This window comes from Mobula hypostoma, chromosome 15, assembly GCF_963921235.1.
Source record: "Mobula hypostoma chromosome 15, sMobHyp1.1, whole genome shotgun sequence".
NCBI classification, from domain to species: domain Eukaryota; kingdom Metazoa; phylum Chordata; class Chondrichthyes; order Myliobatiformes; family Myliobatidae; genus Mobula; species Mobula hypostoma.
In genome coordinates, this window is record NC_086111.1 from 60,843,850 (window position 1) to 60,867,689 (window position 23,840).

The 23,840-nt window shown below is 41.1% G+C and overlaps 1 protein-coding gene across 4 annotated transcripts in view; it reads left to right on the forward strand.

Annotated features, from left to right (window-relative positions):
* Nucleotides 1-23,840, forward strand: part of vgll4b (vestigial-like family member 4b) — a 144,438-nt gene that overhangs the window by 85,224 nt on the left and 35,374 nt on the right. For 3 of the 4 annotated variants that reach the window (XM_063068171.1, XM_063068169.1, XM_063068170.1), the window contains one exon: nucleotides 16,286-16,472. In XM_063068171.1, coding sequence (XP_062924241.1) covers nucleotides 16,315-16,472 — 158 coding nt within the window. In that variant the 5' untranslated portion in view covers nucleotides 16,286-16,314. Of the gene's footprint in view, nucleotides 1-7,562; nucleotides 8,061-16,285; nucleotides 16,473-23,840 lie in introns of those variants that run through there. The other variant, XM_063068168.1, reaches the window with a different exon arrangement.

Below are 23,840 nucleotides of genomic sequence, written 5' to 3' on the forward strand. Positions count from 1 at the left end.
TTCCCAATGCTAACAATAACATGTTAGTCAGATAAATGACTGATTTGCATATTATTTCAAGAATCCTAGAGAAAAACATTCTCAAGGTGCTTTTTCAAAGATTTTGTGTTCATTCTGATTTAAATCTTTTATGTTGATAAATGTAATTATGGAATGGTTACATGACTAATGATTAAACATAATTTCATTGCTGACCACAGCCTTTTTATTGTTGTTACCATGGCTCCAGACAATGTTTCTGTCTCTGCAGGTATGGGAAGTTTATTGTGGTTTATCACAAGGCACTGAGTTTATGTCTGATGAACTACTGGTTGACCAGTTGAAGGTTTGAAAATGAAAACAACTAAATACATTAAAAGCCTTGGAGGACTTTGAAATGTAGTCATTTAAATTTATGGCCATGTTTCAATCAACTGGAATACTATCTCACAACCATAAGCTTCTATCTCTGAGTTCACATCTTTTGTCATTGTCATTTATTTTCCTGCAAGTCAATTATACATGCACTTTTGTCACATTTTGATTCTTGTGTCTTTCTGTATTATTTTTTCTCTCTAACAATTGCCGAAGTTGACTCCAAAGTCTGTCTAAACTAATTTGTTATTGGTTTAGAAGGGGGATGGGTGCGGGTGGTGGAGGAAACTGAACCCATTCTGAAAACTTATCTGCAGGAAGTAATAAAATACCTCAATACTTTAGTTCTGAGCATTTGTGGTAGGTGATTTCACGGTAATAAACAAAACAAATAGCTTTAATTTTCTATTGAGTTGTGAAATTAAGATCATTGTTGGATTTCTCAGAATTCCAACATTGGTTTCAAATGAAGAATTTGAAAACAATGTAAATGTATTCTTCCTTTTCTTTCAGACAATGTTCCCCCCTCCCCCACCCACCTTCCTCTTCTTTTGAAGAAGTAGACCCTCACTAGAATATGTTTCTCAGCATGTGACTTTTTTCCCGTTTAGTATCTTGCCTAACTGACCATACTTACTTGGATCTTAGCAATGAGCACCTTCAAACATTTGTATGAATCCCTAGACGAGGGCCAAGTAACCAAATAATCAAATAATCCACATGGTCACGTTTCCGTGGGCCTTGATCAAGCTTGATAAATTCAACATGGTCCAGGAATTGAAGCATTTCCTACGCAGGCCCAAAGTAGGTTTAAGCACCTACACTGAAGCTGACTTCTTTAAAATGTATTTAGTTAACATCCAAATAACACATTTTAAAAATAACAAGCAACATACATCAAAGTTGCTGGTGAACGCAGCAGGCCAAGCAGCATCTATAGGAAGAGGCGCAGTTGACGTTTCAGGCCTGAAACGTCGACTGCGCCTCTTCCTATAGATGCTGCTTGGCCTGCTGCGTTCACCAGCAACTTTGATGTATGTTGCTTGAATTTCCAGCATCTGCAGAATTCCTGTTGTTTACGTTAAAAATAACAAAAAAACTTTTAAGTTCAAAGTTCAAGTAAATTTATTGTCATTGTACATATATGTCACCATATACAACCCTGGGATTAATTTTCTTGTAGGAATACTCAATAAATCTATAGAATAATAACTACAATAGAATCAATGAAAGACCGCACCAACTTGGATGATGTTTCAACCGGATGTTTAAGATTAATATTAGATGGGTGGAAATTTTTATATATAAAAAGTATTATTTGTATAAGTATTTGTTTCGTTCTTCAAAGCATGATCGATTTCAGCTGAATTTGCTTGTTTGATGCCGCCTTATGACTCCTGCTTAGGAAATAGGCAGCAATAAAATGGCTCATGAATGGAGCAAGCTTCTCTTTAAAAATTCTTAATTTTGCTCCTAAGGAAATTCAATGTCAAATGAGTTACCCACATGCAAAACGAGATATAGAAAGCATGTGATTTACCTACTTCTACAATAGTGTAGTGCTGGTCATTTAACATCAAAGATATGATGTAAATTAGAAGCATACAGGGCTCTTGTACAGAAGATTATGGCGGCAGAGTCTTTATTGGGGAAAAAGAGCTTTCTGAAAAACAAAAAAAAATCATTTTCTTTCACACATTCATATTCACATTGCAATCACACAGCAGTGATATTTCAATTGATTCTCCATTCCACAGGATTCATTGCTGGACTGCAGCTGAAAGCCTATTTTTAATATTTGGGAATAGAAACATGAAGTTTACAAGGACTGCTCTGAGCCAGATATATTATGGTGAAAGTTAGATTGAGACATCTGTGACACCATCATTAAAATTCTAACAGCTTTTTTTTCCTGTATGGAGCAGCATTAATCAGGGCTGTATTGTTAGAAATAGAGTGTAACTTACTATCTGACATACAACCTACCCTGCAACTAAGCAAGAAATAAACTTAAATCTTAAGTAAAAGTATGGAAATGGTTTTGTCTCCGAAGTTGGACAATATATTTCCTGCAAAAAGAATCTTGATAGTCTTTGTATTGATATTTTAACATTTGTCAACTATGACAGCATTGCCTGCATTGGAATGATATTTAAATAATATCCACATACCAGTTCATATTTTGAAATAATTCATAAGAATGTATTGAAGAATAAGGAAGACTGAAAACAACACCAATTTTGATATCACAGAACTTTTGACTCAACTGGTTATTGATATATTGTTTTTACCTTTTTACCTCTCAGATCAAAGATCCAGTTTGTTGTAATTCTACCACCTTCCCTCTGGGTTATGCTACTGGGGACAATTTTCAAGGGCCCCTGTTGGAAATGGCAAAGTTCAAAGTAAATTTATTATCGAAGTACATATATTTTACTATGTACAACTCTGATTCATTTTCTTGCAGGCATACACAATAAATCCAAGAAACATAAAAGAATCAATGGGACGGGCAAACAAGCAATGTGCAAAAGACAACAATCTGTGCAAATACAAAAAAAAGAAACAATGATTATAAATGGATAAGCAATAAATATCGAGAAAATAAGATGAAGAGTCCAGTGATGGGACAAGTGAAGTTATCCCCTCTGGTTCAGGAGCCTGATGGTTGAGGAGTAATAACGGTTCCTGAACCTAGTGGTGCGGGTCCTGCGGCTCCTGTACCACCTTCCTGATGGCAGCAGTGAGAAGAGAACATGACCTGGGTGATGGGGATCCCTGATGATGGATGCTGCTTTCCTGTAACAATGCTCAGTGTCAGTGTGCTCAATGGTGGGGAGAACTTTACCCATGATGGACTGGACCACATCAACTACTTTTGGCAGGAATTTCCATTCAAGGGGATTGGTATTTCCATACCAGGCCATGATGCAGTGAGCCAATACACTCTCCACCATACATCTATAGAAGTATGTCAAAGTTTGAGATATCATGCAGAATCTTCGCAAACTTCTAAGGTAGTAGAGGCGCTGTCTTACTTTCTTCGTAATTGCTCTTACATGCCGGGCCCAGGACAGATCCCCTGACATGACGCTGATCCTCTCCACCTCTAATAAGGACTGGCTTGTGGACTTTCGGTTTCTTCCTCCTGAAGTCAATAATCAGCTCCTTGGTTTTGCTGACATTGGGTGGTTGTTGTGGCGCCATTCAGGCAGATTTTCAATCTCCTTCCTAGATGCTGATTTGTCACCATCTTTGAGATGGCCAGCAACAGTGGTGTCATCAGCAAGTTTAAATAAAGCAATGGAGCTGTGATTGGCCTCGTGGTCATTAGTATAAAACATAGAGCAGGAGGCTAAGCACACAGTCTTGTGGTGCACCTCTGCTGATGGAGATTGTGGAGGAGATGTTGTTGCCAATCCGAACTGACTAGGGTCTGCAAGTGAGGAAATCAGGATGCAATTGCACAAGGAGGTATTGAGGCCAAAGTCTTGAAGATTATTGATTAGTTTTGAACTGATGATAGTATTGTATGCAGAGCTGTAGACGGTAAAGCGTATCCTGATGTATGCATCTCTCATCGCCAGATGTTCCAGGATTGAGTAAAGAGCCAATGAAATGCCATCTGCTGTTGACCTGATGTGCTGGTAGGCAAATTGGAGTGGATCCAAATCACTTCTCAAGCAGGAGTTGGTATGTTCATCACCAATCTCTCAAAGCACTTCATCACAGTCGATGTACTGTATGTGCTACTGGACAATAATCATTGAGACAGGTTATCACATTCTTAGGCACCAGTATAATTGAAGTTTGCTTGAAGCAGGTGGGTAGCTCTGATTGCTGAAGCAAGAGATTGAAGATATTGGTGAGCACCCCAACACTAGTTGATCAGCATTGGTCTTTAGTACGCAGCCATCTGGGCTGGTAGGTTCTCCCTCCTGAAGGATGCTGTCATGTCAGCTTCAGAGAATGATATCACAGGGTTATCGGGAGGCTGTGGGAGTTTGTGAATTTTCCCCCGTGTTTTCACGCTCAAAGCAAGCATAGATGGCATAGGGCTCATCTGGAAGTGAAGCCTTGTTGTCTCCTTCGTTTTCACTTTGTAAGAGGTAATAGCACTCAAGCCCCACCACAACTGTCCAGCATCCTTCAGTGATTCAGGTTTGGTCTGGAATTGCCACATGCCTGTGAAATGGCTTTCTGGAGATTGTACCAGGACCTTGTGTCTCTTACTTGGTCACCAGACCTGAACGCCACTGATCTGACCCTCAGCAGATTACGGATCTCATGATTCATCTAGGACTTCTGGTTGGGAAAGACCTTGAATGATTTTGTGGGGAGACACTCATCTACGATTGTTTTCATTAATTCCTTGACAACCATAATGTATTCATTCAGATACTCAGCTGCATCTTTGAACATGGTCCAGTCCACCAACTCGAAGCAATTCTGTTGACGCCCTTCTGCCTCCCATGACCCATCCTAACCCCTGGAGCCTTGCTCTTTAGCCTCTGCCTGTATGCAGGTAGGACAGGAAGGGCAGTCAAGTGATCAGATTTCCCAAAATGCAGTCAGGGCATGGAACAGTAGACATTCCTTATCATAGTATAGCAATGTAATTTTTATATAAATCCAGAAAATTGTTTCTTTCCTACCCCTTCAAGACTTCACAAGTCTTTGTGTTAAAGAGATTTTTTTTTAAATATCATTGTGATTAACCCCCACAGTGGTTTCGAGAACTGTATGTGCTTGGCCTAGAATCCACAAACTGATAGCATTAAGTGCTTGTACGGGAGATGGCGGGGTGGAGTTAGGTCTCTACCAAAGGAGGTGCAAGGCGCTCCTTCCCTCTGCAAGCCTGCAGGTCACCCTTGGGCAAGAATTAGCACCTGCTTACGCCCCACCCCCACCCCCGATCAGAGTCACGTGAAGCCATGGGAGTGGGTGGTCGGATGAGCAGTTGGTGCAAGTCAAAGTTCAAAGTAAATTTTATTATGCCTGTACGTGTATGTCACCGCATACAAACCTGAGATTCCTTTTCTTGCAGGCATACTCAGCAAATCTATGGAGTGGTAACTATAAACAGGATCAATGAGAGATCAAGTAGAGCATAGCAAACAACAAACTGTGCAAATGTAAATAAATAGCAATAAACAACAAGGGCATGAAATGACAAGATAAAGAGTCCTTAAAGTGAGATCTTTTGTTGTGGGGACATCTTAATAGATGAGTGTAGTTATCCTCTTTTGTTCAAGAGCCTGATGTTGAGGGGTGCGAGTCCTGAGGCTCTTGTACCTTCTACCTGAAGACAGCAGCAAGAAAAGGGCGTGGCCGGATGGTGAGGATCTCTGATGGTGCATGCTGCTTTCCTACAACGGCGTTTCATATGAATGTGCTCAATCAACCAGGAGGGCTTTACTTTTTGTGGGATTTTCCACTCAAAGGCATTGGTGTTTCCATACCTGGCTGTGGGATGGAACTGGATTCTCTGACAGTGGTGTCTGAAAAGAGGATGCTGTCCAAGTTTCATGCCATCTTGGACAATGTCTCCCATCCACTACATAATGTACTGGTTGGGCACAGGAGTATATTCAGCCAGAGGCTCATTCCACCGAGATGCAGCACTGAGCATCATAGGAAGTCATTCCTGCCTGTGGCCATCAAACTTTACAACTCCTCCCTTGGAGGGTCAGACACCCTGAGCCAATAGGCTGGTCCTGGACTTAATTTACATATTACTATTTAACTATTTATGGTGTTATTACTATTTATTATTATGGTGCAACTATAACCAATTTCCCCCGGGATCAATAAAGTATGACTATGACTATGACTAATGCACTTTCCACTACACATCTATAGAAGTTTGTCAAAGTTTTTGACCTCAAAAGATCACTGACGTCAGGCAGACAACCTCTGAAGAGGTTAATTTTGCCAGTGTCCTTACACCTGTTTTGTAATGGCATTGTCAGTGGCAAACCAATTTTGTAGAAAATTTTGCCAAGAACAATCATGGTCATGGAAATACTATGATCGCCCGTGTCGTGACATGGCACATAATGAACAAACTAGAGAAAGTTCATTACAAAACTATAATTTTTTGGATAATGTAATAGAACTGGCTTAGAAACTATTTTTAGAAAAAAAATATAAACCAGATAGATATGGGGCTGGTGAGGATATGGTCCATACAAATCAACTTAATACAAACAAGGCTGGGAACTGAAGCGAGTACAAAACCTGGTGTGGTTAGCCGGGGTGGAATGGCTAATTGGAATTGCAGGATTGGGGAACTGCGTGAAATCAGGGGTTTCCGATGTGATTTGACTCCCTCTGCAGTTTTTCAAAAGGAGTACTGCATGCCCTGCCTTGTAGCACAGACAGAAAATGCATTAGAATCATATGGATTGCTTGGGACAGGAACTCCTCGTTTAATTTTTTTTTGGAGTGGTACAAAGCATACCAGAAGTAGTTGTTAACATGTTTCACGTTAGATTGGATGTGTTTTTTTACTTTGTGTCCACATTTTTTTCCTCGCTCCGATTAGTTTTGAGAATGTTTCTTCGCCCATTGGACACGACGCACTTTAAAAAAAACAATTTCCCTTACAGCCAGCAATTGCATTTTAGTCAATTCCGCTTTTACGGTGAAAATTTAGTAGAGTCCGATTCCTGGCCTTTTAGGAGATGGCTGAATAATCTGGAATCAACTTTCATTGAGTGTAACCTATTAGTCACTCACTGGTGCGTTTAATGGGAAAACCTGAAGCGGGGCGGAGGAACAAAATAATAAATAACTTGTAAGAAACGCGGAGTGTGGTGGAGAAAACTGGATCAAGCCTGTCTGCATCTGAGAACATTTCCAAACAGGTGTTGTCCCGCCACGGCTCTTATTGTACACATTGAACGGGAGAGGAGGGGGGGGGGTTGAACTTATTAATGTGAGTTTTAATACTATAACGAAGGCGCGCCAAAATGCAAAAAAAACAGAGGTTGAGCTCGCTAAAAAAAAATCTCTGCTGCGTATAAATTTTTTTTTCCCTTGCAAAGCCAGCAGTGTTTGAGATGGAAGGCAGGGCTAACACTGTTCCTTTTCTCTGCCCCCACCCCGGCTCCCTCCCACTTCCAGCAGTTGGTGCATTTGGAGTCTGCTCTTGTGCAGAGAGGGGAGGAGGGTGTCGGAGGGGTGCACTGAGCATGCCCGGTCGGCTGCCCGCTCGCATAGAAGGAGCTGGTTCGCATTTGAGTCATACCAAGCATATCCTGCATGTCTGTGCAGTTAACTTGCAGCGGGCTGTGAGGAGAGCTGGCGTGTTTTTGTCTCTGTCACAATTGGAGAGCCTTCTAACCATGAACTCAAGAGTTTCTTCCCAGTGAGGGGAGGGGAATAGAAACCAGTCCTTTTTTTTTAGTGTTTGTGTGTGTGTGTGTGTGTGTGTTTTAAACCCACCTCTCCCCTCTCAGTATTCTAGAAGGGTAAAACTTTTTATTTTTTTTTAAAAAACATACATCTGAAAGGCTGGGGCCTTCAGCTTTGGAGAGAGAGAGAGAAAGAGACAGCTAGAAGCTAGCCTAAAGCGCGCTATCTGGTTAAGCAAACAGCTGGCCTTTTTGCTATCCAGTAAATGCTACTTAAGAAAATGGACCTGTTGAACTATCAGTACTTGGACAAGATGAGCAACAATATTGGCATCCTTTGCTTTGAAGGTAACAAAACAAGAACTCCGCCTTGTTTTCAAGTCTTTGCTGTCTTGAACGCATTGTCAGTTTCTTTTTGTGTTGAGTGTTGAATGCTCCCCGGGTCTAGGATATAAATTATTCCGAGTACGTTTGGTTTTCAGATGTAGTATCAGCTTGCTGGTGATTTTTTGTTGCTTGAGTTTGTGTTCGTTTTTGTTTTGAAAACCGGTGATATAAAGCTGTGCCCGGGCCCCGGGAGGTTGCAGCCATGTAACAAAGGGCTTGCTGGTTGTCTCAGGAGCCATGTTGTACTTCCACCGTCTCACTTGTTTAGCTTCTCATTTCCTGTGTAGTTCTCAGAAAGTTCTGACATTGAAGGATGTGCTTCTTTTTTTCTCCTGCGCTGGAAGAGGCGATGGTCGAGCCAAAAAAATAATCTGTTCGCCCAGACTGATTGTAGCGTAGTTCTCTCTTTTCTTTGGGGGTAAAAGATCTTGCACACAGCGTTTTTGCCTTTCTCCTGGGAGTTCAGCTCCGATTGAAGATGTAACTGCCGGGCTACTTGTGTAGTTAAGCTGCCCCTACGTGCTGTGTAAAGTCGTGGTAATGGCTTGATTTTGCAGTCTAAAGCAGTACCGGTCTAAAGCTGTTTGGCACAAGTACTGGACTTGCACAAACCACATTTGGTACCGTACTATCCACGCTTACGTTAGTAAATCAATTCAAGCTGCGTATTTTTGGACTTCATTCATTAAAAATATAAAGCAAGCTTAATTGCTAAAGCATGCCTGTGCATTTGACCTGCAGATTCAGATAGCGTTGCAAATCCTGAACAAGCCTGGTCCTATTTTAAAGCTGCCCCTGTTAATTAATTACTTGTATAACGGCCTAAACGCGTTTTTAAAAAAAACTTGAGACGAGCGAGGAACAAAGGAAATCAGCATTTCTGTTTTTAAATGATTAACTTCTGGCGGAACTTAATGTTCACTGTTTGATTCCTGCTTTGGCTACATTTTATTCGCTTTACATGCAGGTTTTCTGTGGGTAAAGTCGGGTGATCTTTAGCAGAGCGAATGATTTTTAATAACTTTCTCAAGGATTTTCTTTGAACTTTGCAGCGTTGATCTCACTGTAAACGCCGTGGTAATTTTTTTTACGAATTTCCACGCACAAATCATGTACCCATAGTTCTCTGAGCATTCATTATGAACACAAAGGTATGCTGTAAATCTGTCATGATCAGTTTCCATTAGAAGCCCATATTTGTTGCTAAAGTTAGAACATTGGTTAAAATGTTAGTGTGATTCGACATAATAGAGGATGTCAGCCGGTTTCACTGCAGCCTATATGATTATTTTTAATTCCTTTGTTACAACTGGCATCCCCTTTTTCCGTATTGAGCCTTGTATTCTGTGGTTAGTTTACTGGTACCAAACAAAAGGTAATTTTGGAAATTATTTGGGAATCGTTGCTGTCATATTTGGGTAATAATCAAATATGGAAATAAATTTTAATGGGAGGAATAAAAGCATTCATAATCAGATTTTAGTCTTGTCGTTTTGGGGTTCACGCTTTTTTTGTTATTATTTTCTAGTACTGACTTAGCAGCTGTTGTGACCTGGAAGCAATCTCTTTCAGCAAACGTTAACTCAGTAACATTAATGCCAATGCCAGAGGTCACTTTGGTTTGGTCCACATAATTGGCACAAATGATCTTCCATATGTTGGTCTCTTCTGCTTGTTTCCTTTGCAGAGAATTTTTGGTTAAACTCTTGATCATTTCTCTACACAGCAGTTAGAAATTTAATTGTTTTGGACACAACATATCTTCAGTGTGTATTTTTTTTAAAAAGGATTTTCATTAATCAGCTATATTCATTGTGATTTTCAAGCTTCTTCACTGATCTCAAAGCTTTACATGAATTTGTCCTTTTATAGAAGTTATCATTCCAGCATTCTGTCTCATTGAAGTAAAAATTCTTCCAAAAATAAATTGAAATAAAGTACAATGTTGAAATGTGTTGAGTTAATATATTGTCAATTATTTAAACATTTTGATAATGTACAGTTTTATATACATATTGATAGAAAAAGAGATTAAGAGTAAGGCACTGTAGGCATTTTGTACTTGAGATATTCAGGTGATGTTTTTACTATTGAACTTCGAGGAAAAATAGTTGACATGTTTTGGGGCCTAAACTAAACATATTAGTGTTAATTAATGTTTTGAGATGTTTAAATCCCAGATTAATAAACTCATAAAACAAGTCAAATTAATGAAACTCTAGCCTTTCTCAGTGGTCACGTCTGTTTTAATTTGGGTATCCAGGTGTCGGTGTTTTGTGTGTGTGTGTTGAGAATGCGAGCATTCAAAAGCTCATTACCAAAGCTGAGCTAGTAGCTCAGGGGTGAAAAGGCTATGTACCAGAACTGTTCTGTACCAGCTGCCTGTACTGCTGCACCGTGTCAAATGACAGGCACTTGATACTCAGTGAATTTTCAGTAACATCTGCATCTTGTTTCTTCTTCCTGCCCCCCCCCCGCTTGAAATAGCAGTTTTTTTGAGCTCCTTCATTGCAGTGGAAATAGAGTTTATAAAATGACACATAATGTGTAGGGTAACCGGTTTGTCATTCTTTAGCTCTTCAGCTGATTCTGTTTGTGAAAATAATGCAGAGATGTAATCCCATTGGTGAGGGCAACATCTTTAGCTAGTGGTTCTCTATTTGTGTCCAGATGGCTGAAACTACAGCAGGCATCTTTTTGTGATCATCTGCTCCTTCTGTCTCTCAAGTTCTCTCTCTCTTTTTCTCTCTCTCTCTCCCCCCCCCCCTCCCGCACCCCCCGCTCCCGGCCTTGAACTGTGATAACTAGAATGTTTATGCAGAAGAATAGATTGAACTCAGAAACTGGCTTTAAGGTCTTTCTTAACTTTACAATCAAGCTGGAACTTGAATGTTGGCAAGTACACCACTGGTATGATCGTTGATTAGATTATATTTTGATTCACATAACAAGATTTCATGATTTGAGAGGAAAAGGAGTTTGGCTTGAATAGAAGTATACAGTGAGGGTCTGAGGAAATGATGAACCTTGGATAGTTGAAGAACTGCTGAAAAGGGGTGTGAGAAACTCAATTTAAAGATGGTCCAAAAATATAGTCTGCAACTGGAGTTGTGAACTATGTTGGAAGGCCTTAAACAGTTTTCTTTTGGAGACGGGAGATAAATTACCTTTATTTGAATGTTCTGCACTGCAACACTTTTTTTCCCTCAGCTGCAACCTGCATTCCATTTAATCCTTTGTCAGAACTTCCAGCTTTTTTGTGGGAACACAATCATATTTGCGAAGCAGGTAGCAATTCAACTGATTTGACTATCTTGTTTGGTGGTGTGACATCTTGGTTCTACACAGATAAAATGCGAGCAAGTTTTGAGTACTTCCGTTGGTTTTGGGGGAAAAAGCTAACGGCTGAACTTTGTTTCCCTGTCAGGGTTAAGCAATTAATAATGTTTCTTGACATTATTCTGGCATTTTTGTTAATGTGCTGCTGCGATCTTCCCATCCATTAAATTTATAATATAACTTGCATTTGAAAAGTTTCCTTGAGGATCATTAATAAATCATGTAAACAGAACCGGTGTCTTTGACTGTCTGATCATATTGCCTCTTAAAGCGGCTTATCTGATCTTCATTCAGTGCTGTTTTCTGGACCTTGCTAAGCACAAATTGATTTGGCTCTTTTCCTGGATTGCATTAATGCCGACGGTTAAACTGCTTAGCTGTTAAGTATTTTGGTAGTAAGTTAGTCAAATATATCTGCAAGTGTTTTTCCTTCATTTTAAAAATGTACTTGAGCTTTCAAATTTGTAATTGCTTGAAGTATGGAATTCCATTGTTGGTTGTATAACTGTTTGCTTTCCTATTCTGTCCTTTTACCCTTATTTTTCTTTGTTTACGGTGCATCGTTTTTGGCGGGAAGCAAACCCCATTTAAGCTTAAGGAATCCGGTCCAGTAAAACCTGATCTGCAGCATTATGCTGACTGACTTGACAACTTTTATGTTCATGACTTCATCTCCTTGTGGAAGGATAAAAGAGGAGGTTATTTTCAGTATTATCGGCTGTGATCTGAGCTGTGTTTTTCATATTCCACAAAGCTGGAGTGGATTTAAATGGAGCAGACACTGGCAAAACAGAAAGGAGGGGGGAACAGATCAGTGGTGGAAACAATGGTATGCTTTGTTAAATTGTGACTAAAATTAAGACTGAAAATTTACTCATGCATATGCATAAAGTCTCTAGAATTTCCATGCGTCTTCCATGTAAACAATTCCTCATTGTATTTTGATTTGCAACCAACTGCAAATATTACGTTGTTCTTTGGCAGCTAAGCTGGAACTCATAATTTAAATGGGCTTTCTCATCTAACAACTGGATTTAAATCCAAATTCAGCATCCTAGTTTTTGCAACGGGCAGGGAAATGGTGACCATCTGGCTACTTCTAAATCCTTAAATTTTCCTAGCAGGTGTCATAAGAGGTCATGATGATAACAATATCTCAGTGAATTGTGTTTGTATGTCTTTGTGTTCAAAACATCAATCTCCCTTCATTTTGTTGCCATTTGTTCATTATTAACTTTTGAAGCAGACTTTTAAATCTGGATTTTTTTTTCCTCTGAGTTGCTTTGAGTCATAAAACGTTACAATCTAGAAAAGAGGCTGTGAGTACTGTCAGGTCCTTGACAAAGACTTGTGGTTTCAACCAGGTACTTTAAATGTCAGGAGGGTCTCTGTAACCATCACCTTTCCCAGGTAGTGAGTGCCAGGCCTTTGCCACTTTGGCTGGAGAAATAACTTCTCTAATGCTTCTACCAATTTCAGGGCCCCCCCCCCCATGTTATGGCTATTCATGCAACAAAAATTCACTCCTGTTTGTTTATTTATTTACTTGTTGGGATACAGCATGGAATAGGCCCTTCCTGCCCTTCAACCCGCACCGCCCAGCAACCACTGATTTAATCCTCGTCTAATCACGGGAAATCTTACGGTTCCAATTAACCTACCAACTGCTATTACTTTGGACCGTGGGAGGAAACCGGAGCACCTGGAGGAACCCTACGCGGGTCAGGGAGGGAATTAACAATTCACTACCCAGAAGTTCGAAATATAGCATAACACTTGCTCTTCCACAACTTGTGCGTGTGTAGGAGGGGAGTAAATAAACACAACATTTATTTTCTTTTAACTCACGTTTCTTGATCCGTTTATAGATGGCATGACTTTATGGAACGTCGGGAGATGGTCCATTTCCAGATTCTCCCCGCCCCCCCACAATAACGTGGGATCAGAAAAGAACTGCAGCAAGTTTTAATCTTGTCCGGCTCCATTATGGCCGCCCTAGCATGGAAGAGACCAATAAGACAATGCCTCAAGAGGGTGGTAGTCGTCATTAAGGATCCCCATTACCTAGGCCATTGCTACCATCAAGCAGGAGTTAGGAACCTGAAGACGCACACTTGACGATTCAGGAACAGCTTCTTCACTCCACGATCAGATTTCTAAATGGACAGTGAACCAATGTGCACTACCTCACTTTTTTTGCTCCCCTTTTGCCCTACTTAATATATTTTTATTTGTATTTCATTATCATTTATAGTTTTTATTACTGTGCATTGCAACGCACCGCTGCTGCAAAACAACAAATTTCACGACACATGTCCGTGATATATTAAACCTGATTCTAATTCCTTAAATCTGTGCACTCTAATCTGAAGATTCAGGTATCTCTTGTTTTAATGCTAAGTCAAATATTTCAGAAAGTCATTTCTGAATTTCCTTTTTGAATATGCAAAATCCTCTGTATAATATCAATGTATTTTGAGATTAGATTAATGATTCGGTTCTGTTCAGTCTGCTCAGAGACTTGTTCCTTAATTCCTTTATGTGGTAAGTCTTGCACAGAAAAAATGGGTCACGATACAGCTGCTCTTCTAAATAGTTCTGAGACCAATTATTCCATAAATTCTATGTTCGTTTCAATTGAAATATTAAACGACTTCGTATTCTGGCATTAAGTGAGTTTTATACATGCCTTACTTTTGCATTGATCATGAGATGTACTCCTAGGGCAGCTGTTGTGATAGCAGCTATACAATTTTCCATTGCTTTCTGCAGTATCTATTGGAGGGCTGTCACAGGAACTGCAATCTGCTCAACTTCAATTGTTTGGAGCTGACTTAGAACTTTAGTCTTTTTTATTTCCATTTTCTGACAAATGCAGCATAATTACTGGCCCAGCTGAGAATGGGGTGTGGGTTTCATCATTTCTGGTGTTGTGGAAGAGGCACACATGGCTACAACTATGTGCTGAGGAGATGCAGATGTGCGGAACACTTTGCCCTGCATGGTGATTGAGGGTTAACTTGTATTGGGTTGAGAATTTATTGTACAGGTGTTTTGATTTGTTAGCATTGTTGACCTGCAGGGGCAGGGATGCCTTCTGCACCCCTAGCATCAAATATGGAGGTCTTGCTTTTGAAACCTATTGTACTGACTGTGTTTTGGCTTTGTAGACTGGGATGTTCGTATATGGTGGCTGTTTAATACCATTGGTGGAAAATTCATAAACTGGAATGTTTAAGATTTTCTACTGTGTACTGCTGGAGATGGGTTATTTATTGGGATACAGTGTGGAATAGGCCCTTGGAGCCACGCCGCCCAGCGATTTCCCCCCGATTTAACCCTAGTTTAATCATAGGACAATTTACAATGACCAATTAACGTCCCAACTGGTACGTCTTTGGACTGTGGGAGGAAACTGGAGCACCTGGAGGAAACCACATGGTCGTGGAGAGATCATACGCAGTCCTTGCAGGTAGCGGCGGGAATTGAACCCAGGTTGCTTACCGCACTCCCATGCCGCCCTAAATTACAGCTATAATTAACGAGGGTGTGGTTTTAGCTTGTATATGGCTTTTTGAGGCTCAGCAGTATGCCCTGAGATTTTGTTTAATGTACTCTGTGTTACTTGCGCCTTAAGCAATTTTTGCTTCTAATTTGGGGGTTAATCATAACTTTTGACAACCATTTTATTTTCAATTAATTCTTAACCTCATTTATTGCTAAACTTTCACCAAGTCCTATTTTGCATTTCATTTACCTCTTTGATGGGCCCTGCCGGGCACTTTTTTTTTGTAGCTTTTTCACATCTGTTGGCGGGTTGAGAACTTCCTTCCTGGGGAGTATAAGCAACTTGGCAAACATCAGGTTAAAATTCCATGGGGAAAGAGGGTGGAAATTCTATACATAGCAGCTTAGCTGGGCAAGAAAATACATGCAAAATGTTCTCTAGCTGTCTCAAATGAATAAGCTGTCAGGAAAGTAAAAATGGAAATGTTTCAAAAAGTTGCCTGGTAATGAGACTGGTGACTTTTTTTTTAAAAGAAGTCACATGAATATTGTGTTTGTGGAATGCATATTATCTGGTTCTACTAGACAAAAACTAAATTAAATATATTCAAACTGCAGTTGAAGCTTTTATTTTAAAGTCTTGCTTTATCATAGGGTTTCTTGCCAGGATCATGATGTCATTTTTGGTTGCTATGGTGCGTGGTTAGACTGGAGGAGACAACCCAGCCAGCAAAATAGGACATTTGTTTGGTGAACTGTAGTGTGGTTTCCCTTCACTGGCTGAATGCTGTAGGGAAAACGACCAACAATAAATCTCTTGAAATTTCAGCTCGTTGCCTTTTTATTTTGTAGTTTGAGGAAGAGGTGTGGGCCTCGTATCAGACTTGGGTATATGCACTTATTTCTCCCACCCATTCAGGGTGTACGAATCTGCGTGGGGTTTTTTTTCGTGCCCTTGTCGATAGCTGCACTGTAAAACATTGACAGTCTCCAATAAGCTAGCAAAGTTTAGTTTGGCAAGCTGCTTTTTCCTCTGCTGCCGTCCTGATTGTGCGGGAAGAGAAACAGTTTCCCACAGTGCTAGGTGACTTATACTGAGTTGAATTTCTCACTGCATTAAACCAAAATTGCAGATTTTATCCAAAGTAAAAACAGTTGTTGCCCTTCTGTGTCACTTGAGTAAGACTAGTAAAAGATTAAATAAACTATTATAAATTTAACATATCATTGTAATGATAGGTGTGACACAATTTAGAAGGGAAAAATATCTTAGCATGAAGTATGTTGAGCTGTTACATTGTGCTTACATCCTGTAATTTTTTTTTCTATTTAATCTACAGGTGAAGCTGCATTAAGGAGTGACAGTAGGATGCAGTCGATCCCAGTGTCCTCTGCCCTCACCAACCATCGTACAGGACCTCCACCTATTAGCCCCAACAAGAGGAAGTTCAGTGGAGACCAGGCCGACGATGATGTGGAAAATGAGAGTGAACAGTTCCCCAAGACAAGCAGGTTATATGTTCAAGTGTAAGTTTGCCTTGTCTGGAGACTCTGAACTTTCAGGCTACATTGGTTACGAAAGGTGGAAATGATTGGACTGTCCCAAACCTCGGGCAAATTCTAAGATAGCTGGGCTCTACTCATGTTGTAATGCCTGTACTTGAGTTCCACTATCAGTTTACTTTTCTTTTCATTTGGGTCTGCCGACTGGTTTTTACTGAAGTAAAAATTTGCGGGAGTGTCTGCTGGGTCCAAAGAAAAATCTTCACTAAATAGTATGCCTATGTAAACACTGTCTGTGCATATACTCCTGTCAGTCATGTTCAAAACAAAATGACTATCAAATTCTCAGTCTGTCACAGTCCTCACCTGCCTATAAAATAAACCAGTCTTTTTTTTTAGGCATCAGGGGAGGAGGTGGGATTAAGAATATGAAATGTGCAAGCATCTGATATGTTTGTCTGCCATAACCAGTAATTTAGTTATTTCATTTAAACACTAGCACCGTATGCTCACTGATAAGCCTTCTGCTTGTTCATTGCTGAAACTTAGCCCATATTTCGCCTTTCCCAGTTTCTATTGAGGCTTTACGTGGTCTGGCTTCTTTCTCGTCTTGTCATTTGTTGATACGTTAAATATACTACTTTAACTCTGACCTTCCAGCCTGTCAGATGCCATTGCTTTGAGAGTCCTTGAATCCCCTTTCAGTTTTTACTGTGGAACTTTATCTTTTCCCTCCTCAACAGCATGAGATTGCCATTCGGTGTACAGCTGTTGGAAGGACGTGGAAGCTTTAGAGAGGGTGCAGAGGAGGTTTACCAGGATGCTGCCTGGATTGGAGAGCATGTCCCATGAGGAAAGGCTGAGCGATCTAGGGCTTTTCACTTTGCAGAGAAGGAGTGTGAGAGGTGACTTCGTGGGGGTGCACGTGATGAAAAGAGGCATAGATCAAGTGGACAGCCAGAGTCCTTCCCCAGGGTGACAATAGCTCAATTTTAAGGTGATGAGAGGAAAGTATAGGGGGGTTGCCAGATGTAAGTTTTTTTTTTACATGAAGAATGGTGAATGAGTGGAACACCCTGACGGGTGGTGGCAAAGGCAGAGACATTAGGATATTTTAGAGACTCTTAAGATGGGTACATGGGTAAAAGAAAAATGGAAGGCTATGTGGGAGGAAGGGGTTAGATTGATCTTGAAGTACAACATTTTGGCCGAAGGGCCTGAACTGTTCTATGTTCTGATTCATCCCATTGTACTTAATATCCAACATTTTCACCACTGTGTCTGGATTATTTATAATTGGAGGCTGGATTACCCACACAGTTCAACAGCACATCCTAGCCCTACGACTTCTCCCTAAAGAGAATTAGCAGGAACATTACATTAGCAGAATATCCTTTGGGACTTCTATATGCAAGGCCATTTCGCTGTCCTTGATAGTTGCAAAGCTCTATTCTTTCCCTATGTGGTCATGTAGAAGCAATGCCAGACGATTGATTCTGTTCCGAGAAAGTCACTTTGTTCTGTGGGCAAATGGGAGGTCAGGCAATAAATGTGAACTTTTGATGCTACCTATATCAGGAAAATAAAATCAAGCAAAAAAATTCACATGCTTTCCCTCTAATTCCCAACCTGGGATCCATGGAATAGAGAACCCCTGCTGTACAACATTGCAAACATGAGAAAATCTGCAGATGCTGGAAGTTCAAGCAACAGACACAAAATGCTGGTGGAACTCAGCAGGCCAGGCAGCATCTATAGGAAGTACAGTCGATGTTTCAGTTCGAAACCCTTCATCAGGACTAACGGAAAAAAGAGATAGTAAGAGATTTGAGAGGGGGAGGGGGAGACCTGAAATGATAGGAGAAGACAGGTGGGGGAGGGATGGAGCCAAGAGCTGGACAGTTGATTGGCAAAAGGGATACAAGGCTGGAGAAGGGGGTGTATCATGGGACGGAAGGCCTTGGAAGAAAGGGGAGGGGAGCACCAGAGGAAGATGGAGAACAGGCAAGGAGTTATTGTGAGAGGGAAAGAGAAAAAATAAATAAATTAGGGATGAGGTAAGAAGGGGAGGAGGGGCATTAACAGAAGTTAGAGAAATCAATGTTCATGCCGTCAGGTTGGAGGCTACCCAGATGGAATATAAGGTGTTATTCCTCCAACCTGAGTGTGGCTTCATCTCGACAGTAGAGGAGGCCATGGATTGACGTATCGAAATGGGACGTGGAATTAAAATGTGTGGCCACTACAACAGTGTGTTGTTTTGTGCAGTAGTCAAGTGCAACCTATCCTTGTTTGTCCCACCCTCCTCAATTCTAGAAGATGTGGTTATGGTAGAGTTTTAGCTTTTAAAAGAAAATCACTTCTGGGTTGTGGTTGATGGGCAAATGTATCTTCAGAACAAAATTGCAACTGATTTTTAAAGCTGGAAATATTTCATTTTACACTAACCAAAGCAAAACATTCGTTGTTAAGATTTGTTTGATAAAACCCATAATCTGGAAACTGAGGCAGTATGGTTGCTTTCCTTTCCTGTTTTTTGTGCAGAATCTTCTATATGTTTTATGTGTGCAGAGAGAATTACTCGAGTATGAATCTGTGGCTTAAGGGCGCTACAGTAATGTAGCAGTTAGCGCCACGCTATTATAGCTTGGGTTGTTGGAGTTTGGAGTTCAGTACTGGAGTTCTCTGTGAGAAGTTTTAACGTCCTTCCCGTGAGTGTGGGTTTCCTCTGGGTGCTCTGTTTTCCCGCTACAGTCCAAAGTTAGCAGGTTAATTGGTCATTGTAAATTATCCTGTGAATGGGCTAGGGTTAAATAGGTGGGTTGCTGGGCGATGCGGCTTGTTGGGCAGTTGGGGCCTATTCTGCACTGTATCTCTAAATAAAATAGTGATATTGTCAATAAAAGCCTTTTAACGTAATTTTAATTATTTTTAAGCTCGCGCTGTCTCTCACTCGTTTATTCTTCAGTACATTTTGTGGTCATTTGCTGATGTTTCCTTTATGAACTTCCTTCGTGTATCTGGTTAGTATATGGAGCTTTTTGGTTCTTTGGGAGATCGGGAAGTTTTATCAGTGAGTCTCATCGTGGCTTATTGAGACAAGAGATATATATAGATTCTGCAGATGCAGGAGGTCCAGAGTGACACAGGCAGAATGCTGGAGGTCTTTGGAAAGGAATAAATAGTCGACAATTCAGGCTGAGACTCTACATCAGGACTGGAGGGGTTGGGGGTGGGGAGAAGAAGCCAGAATTAGGTGGAAGGAGGGGAAGGAGGGCAAGCTAGAAGATGATAGGCGAGGCCAGATGGGTGGGGGAGAATGAAGAAAGAAGCTGATCAATGATGAGTAGAAAAGAAGGAACCTGATAGGAGAACAGACCATGGGAGAAAGGGAAGGAGGAGGGGTACCGGGGGAGGTAATAGGCAGGTGAGGAGAAGAGAAGTAAGGGGGTGCAGAGTGGGGAATTGAAGGGAGGGGGGAAATTACCGTAAGTAGAGAAATCAATGTCATCAGGTTGGAGGCTACCCAAATGGAATATGAGGTGCTGCTTCTCTAACCTGAAAGTGGCCTCATTGTGGTGGTACAGGACGTAATGGACCAGTATGTCGTAATAGAAATGAGGGTTGGAATTCAGATGGTTGGCCACCAGGACATCCTACTTTTTGCAGATTTTGCGTAGGTGCTCCTATTGTACTTTGAGTTTCACTAGTGTACCGCAGGCCAGATCGAGTAGATGACCAGATCAGATGTGCAGATGAAGTGTCGCCTCACCTGGAAGGACTGTTTGGGCCCCTGGATGGAGGTGAGGGAGGAGGTGGATGTGCAGATGTAGTACCTCTTCAGCTTGCAGTGCCAGGAAGGAGACTGGTGGGGAGAGACAAATAGACAAGGGTATGTAGATTATTTGGTTAGAGCTGCTGGTGGCTCATTGGGCTAGCACATACTGTGGTATGCATTCAACGCTAGTTGAATGCTAGTCAGATTGCATTATGTAATTAGCTTGAACAATTAGGAGCTAAATAAAGGGAAAAATTAAGCACTTTTTTTACTGGGTATCACCAGTGGTGAGATCATGGCAGCAGATGGTTCACATAAATGACAACTAGTGCATTAGAAGTGGTTGATAGAAGCTTCTGACACCTTGCCCTGTTGGTGTTGCTGTCTTGACCTGGGTGTCATTATACACCAGTCATTGAAAGTGGGCGTGCAGGTACAGCAGGCGGTGAAAAAGGCGAATGGTATGCTGGCATTTATAGAGGATTCGAGTACAGGAGCAGGGAGGTACTACTGCAGTTGTACAAGGCCTTGCTGAGACCACACCTGGAGTATTGTGTGCAGTTTTGGTCCCCTAATCTGAGGAAAGACATCCTTGCCATAGAGGGAGTACAAAGTGGGTTCACCAGATTGATTCCTGGGATGGCAGGACTTTCATATGAAGAAAGACTGGATGAACTGGGCTTGTACTCGTTGGAATTTAGAAGATTGAGGGGGAATCTGATTGAAACGTATAAAATCCTAAAGGGATTGGACAGGCTAGATGCAGGAAGATTGTTCCCGATGTTGGGGAAGTCCAGAACAAGGGGTCACAGTTTGAGGATAAAGGGGAAGCCTTTTAGGACTGAGATTAGGAAAAACTTCTTCACACAGAGAGTGGTGAATCTGTGGAATTCTCTGCCACAGGAAACAGTTGAGGCCAGTTCATTGGCTATATTTAAGAGGGAGTTAGATATGGCCCTTGTGGCTATGGGGATCAGGGGGTATGGAGGGAAGGCTGGGGCGGGGTTCTGAGTTGGATGATCAGCCATGATCATAATAAATGGCGGTGCAGGCTCGAAGGGCCGAGTGGCCTACTCCTGCACCTATTTTCTATGTTTCTATGTCTTTGCTCATCTAGATTTGCATCATGTCGTACACTGTGTAAAGTACTTGCTCCCTCTCTGTGCACTATACTATTTGCAAAATAAATATGGAACTTAATACAGATGTCTTCTACTCTTTGCTTGCTGTTGCCGTGTCTACCAAGGTTCCAAAATATTTTAAGTTTGGTTTATAGAACTCCTGTTGTAAGTTCTGCAGCAGGCTGTTGGTAGAACTCTGCACTGAGGATCTGGAGAATCTTGTGCTCGTTTCCCAATGTGCGCTGAGAATTTTGTATCACTGGGTATGTGGCAGTTACCAACATGAGCTTGATTAGTGGTTTAGTGGGGGATCTGAGAGATTTTTTTTCTTCCCGCCCTGTGATTTGTTGCAGTTGGGGAAAGTACCATCCGAAAAGGTGGCAAAGGAAGATACCCTCGCAACATTTAAGAACAATCTGGACATGGACTTGCTTTGTAACCTACTGCGCCGCTGAGTGCAGCTCAATCAGATTAATGCATTTCAATGCACATGATGATCGTAGTGAGCTGAAGGTCAGTTTCGGAGCAGAATAACTCTCTGGCTCCCAAAGCTGAGTGGGGTTGGGGTGGAATTCATTATTCTCAAGTATTAGATTTGGTTCTTTCCAGTGAGTTGCTGGAAGGTGCAGGTGTGCATGTTGGTTGGGGAAAGGACTTTTTTGCGGTGCTCCTGGGTTGTTGATTTGTTTTTTACCAATGTCTCTTCACATATTAGTGAAGTGAGTATTAAGAAATAAGAGTTCATAATTTGTTAAAAGTACTGTAAGTGTGCTACCCCATTCGAGGGGTAAGGATGCAACTGAGGTATTTGTAGATTGAATTATGTGGACTTCTATCTGGCTTTGCTTTGTCTTAAATCATCATCATTCCCAGAGAACGTAAACAGTGTGTGAGGGTGTCACTCTCATAACCTCCAGAGGACTTCTGTCAGTGGAGGAAGAGATGGAAGTGGAATGCAAATTGCAGTCTCGGGAGGTTTGCCGGAACAAATTAGCTAAGCCATTCGGAACTGGGAATGTCGCAAATTCTGTCTGCTGCTCTGTACATTTCTTGGCGGAGTTGCTGGAGAATGATACTCTTGTAATTGCATGTGGAATTTTATTTTACAACACTGGTGGCGGGAACAGATGCGGAGCCATTCCAGTCTCTCATGATGCAGTTTGGTTTCATGATGGAATTATATTAACATTCTGAAATGTGTTTACTGCATTGACAGTGCAGTCCGTTGTATCTTCTTCCAGAGCAGATTTGGGAGACCATTGCAGTCAGAACAGTTCACTTGTGTGCTCTTGTGTATGGGATTGTCAACATCTGTGGGTATCTGGGCCAGTCTCCTGCTGAAGATGATATAATACAGAAGCACCTCATTCTTTAGATGTGAACATTCTCAACCCTAGTGTTTGTGGTTTTAGATACCAATGAATTGTTAATTATAATAAAATCTGAGGGTTAACTAGCTATAAATAACCTTAATCCTATCTGGATATCACGTATGATGCCAACAGGCTGAATAAACTTAGAAAAGCTGGCTCTGTTATGGGAGTCAAACTGGACACTGGAGGCTGTGGTAGAACAAAGGGACCGTCCATTGTGGACAATGTTTCTCACCTTCTGCATGCCACGTTGGCCGAACAGAGGAGCACTTTCAGTAAAGGACTAAGAGAACTGTGCTGCTTCGAAGGGCACCATATGAGGGCATTTTTATCCTATGCCATTAGGCTATTTAATGAGTCAACCTATAGCTGGGAAAGTGATGATCCCCTCCTGTTAGACTGTTAGAGGTAACTTATTTTTTTAATTCTTTCTTACTTCTCTTCTAATATTTGTATATCTGTGCACTTGTAATGCTACTGTGATACTGTAATTTCCTTTGGGGTCAATGAAGTATCTAGTATTTCCACAATGAAGATTTCAAAATGAGCCATACTCTGAAATTCAGAATTTTCCCTCAAAAATGAAGTAGTGTCCGATGGTATTGCTTTGCATGTTAGAGAGAGAGAAGCTCACTAATGACTTGGTGGCTGTAATGAAATTGAATTTGTCTTTGAGTCCACACCAATCACAGTAGCGTAGCAGTTAGCAAGACGCTATTACAGCTCGGTGCGTCTGGGTTCAGTTGCGAGATCCTCCGTGATGAGTCTTTGTACAGCCTCCCCGTGGAATGAACAGAATTTCTTCAGGTCCTCCAATTGCCTCCCACGGTCCAAAGGCTTACGGGGTAGGTTAATGGGTCATTGTAAACTGCTCCATGATTAGGTTAGGGTTAAATTGGGTTTGTTGGGGGTTGATGAGTGGTGCAGCTCAAAGGCCAGAAGGTCCTACTCTGCACTATACCTCTTAATAAAAATATCTATAAGGTGTGCCAATTAAAGAACATTACCATGTGCTTTTTATTGAAGTAGATTATGCAGTGAAATCTCTGCTTTAATTCATACTGATCAGTGTACTATGTGTATTTTATTTTCAATGGAGAAAATGTTATCAGAACAGCGT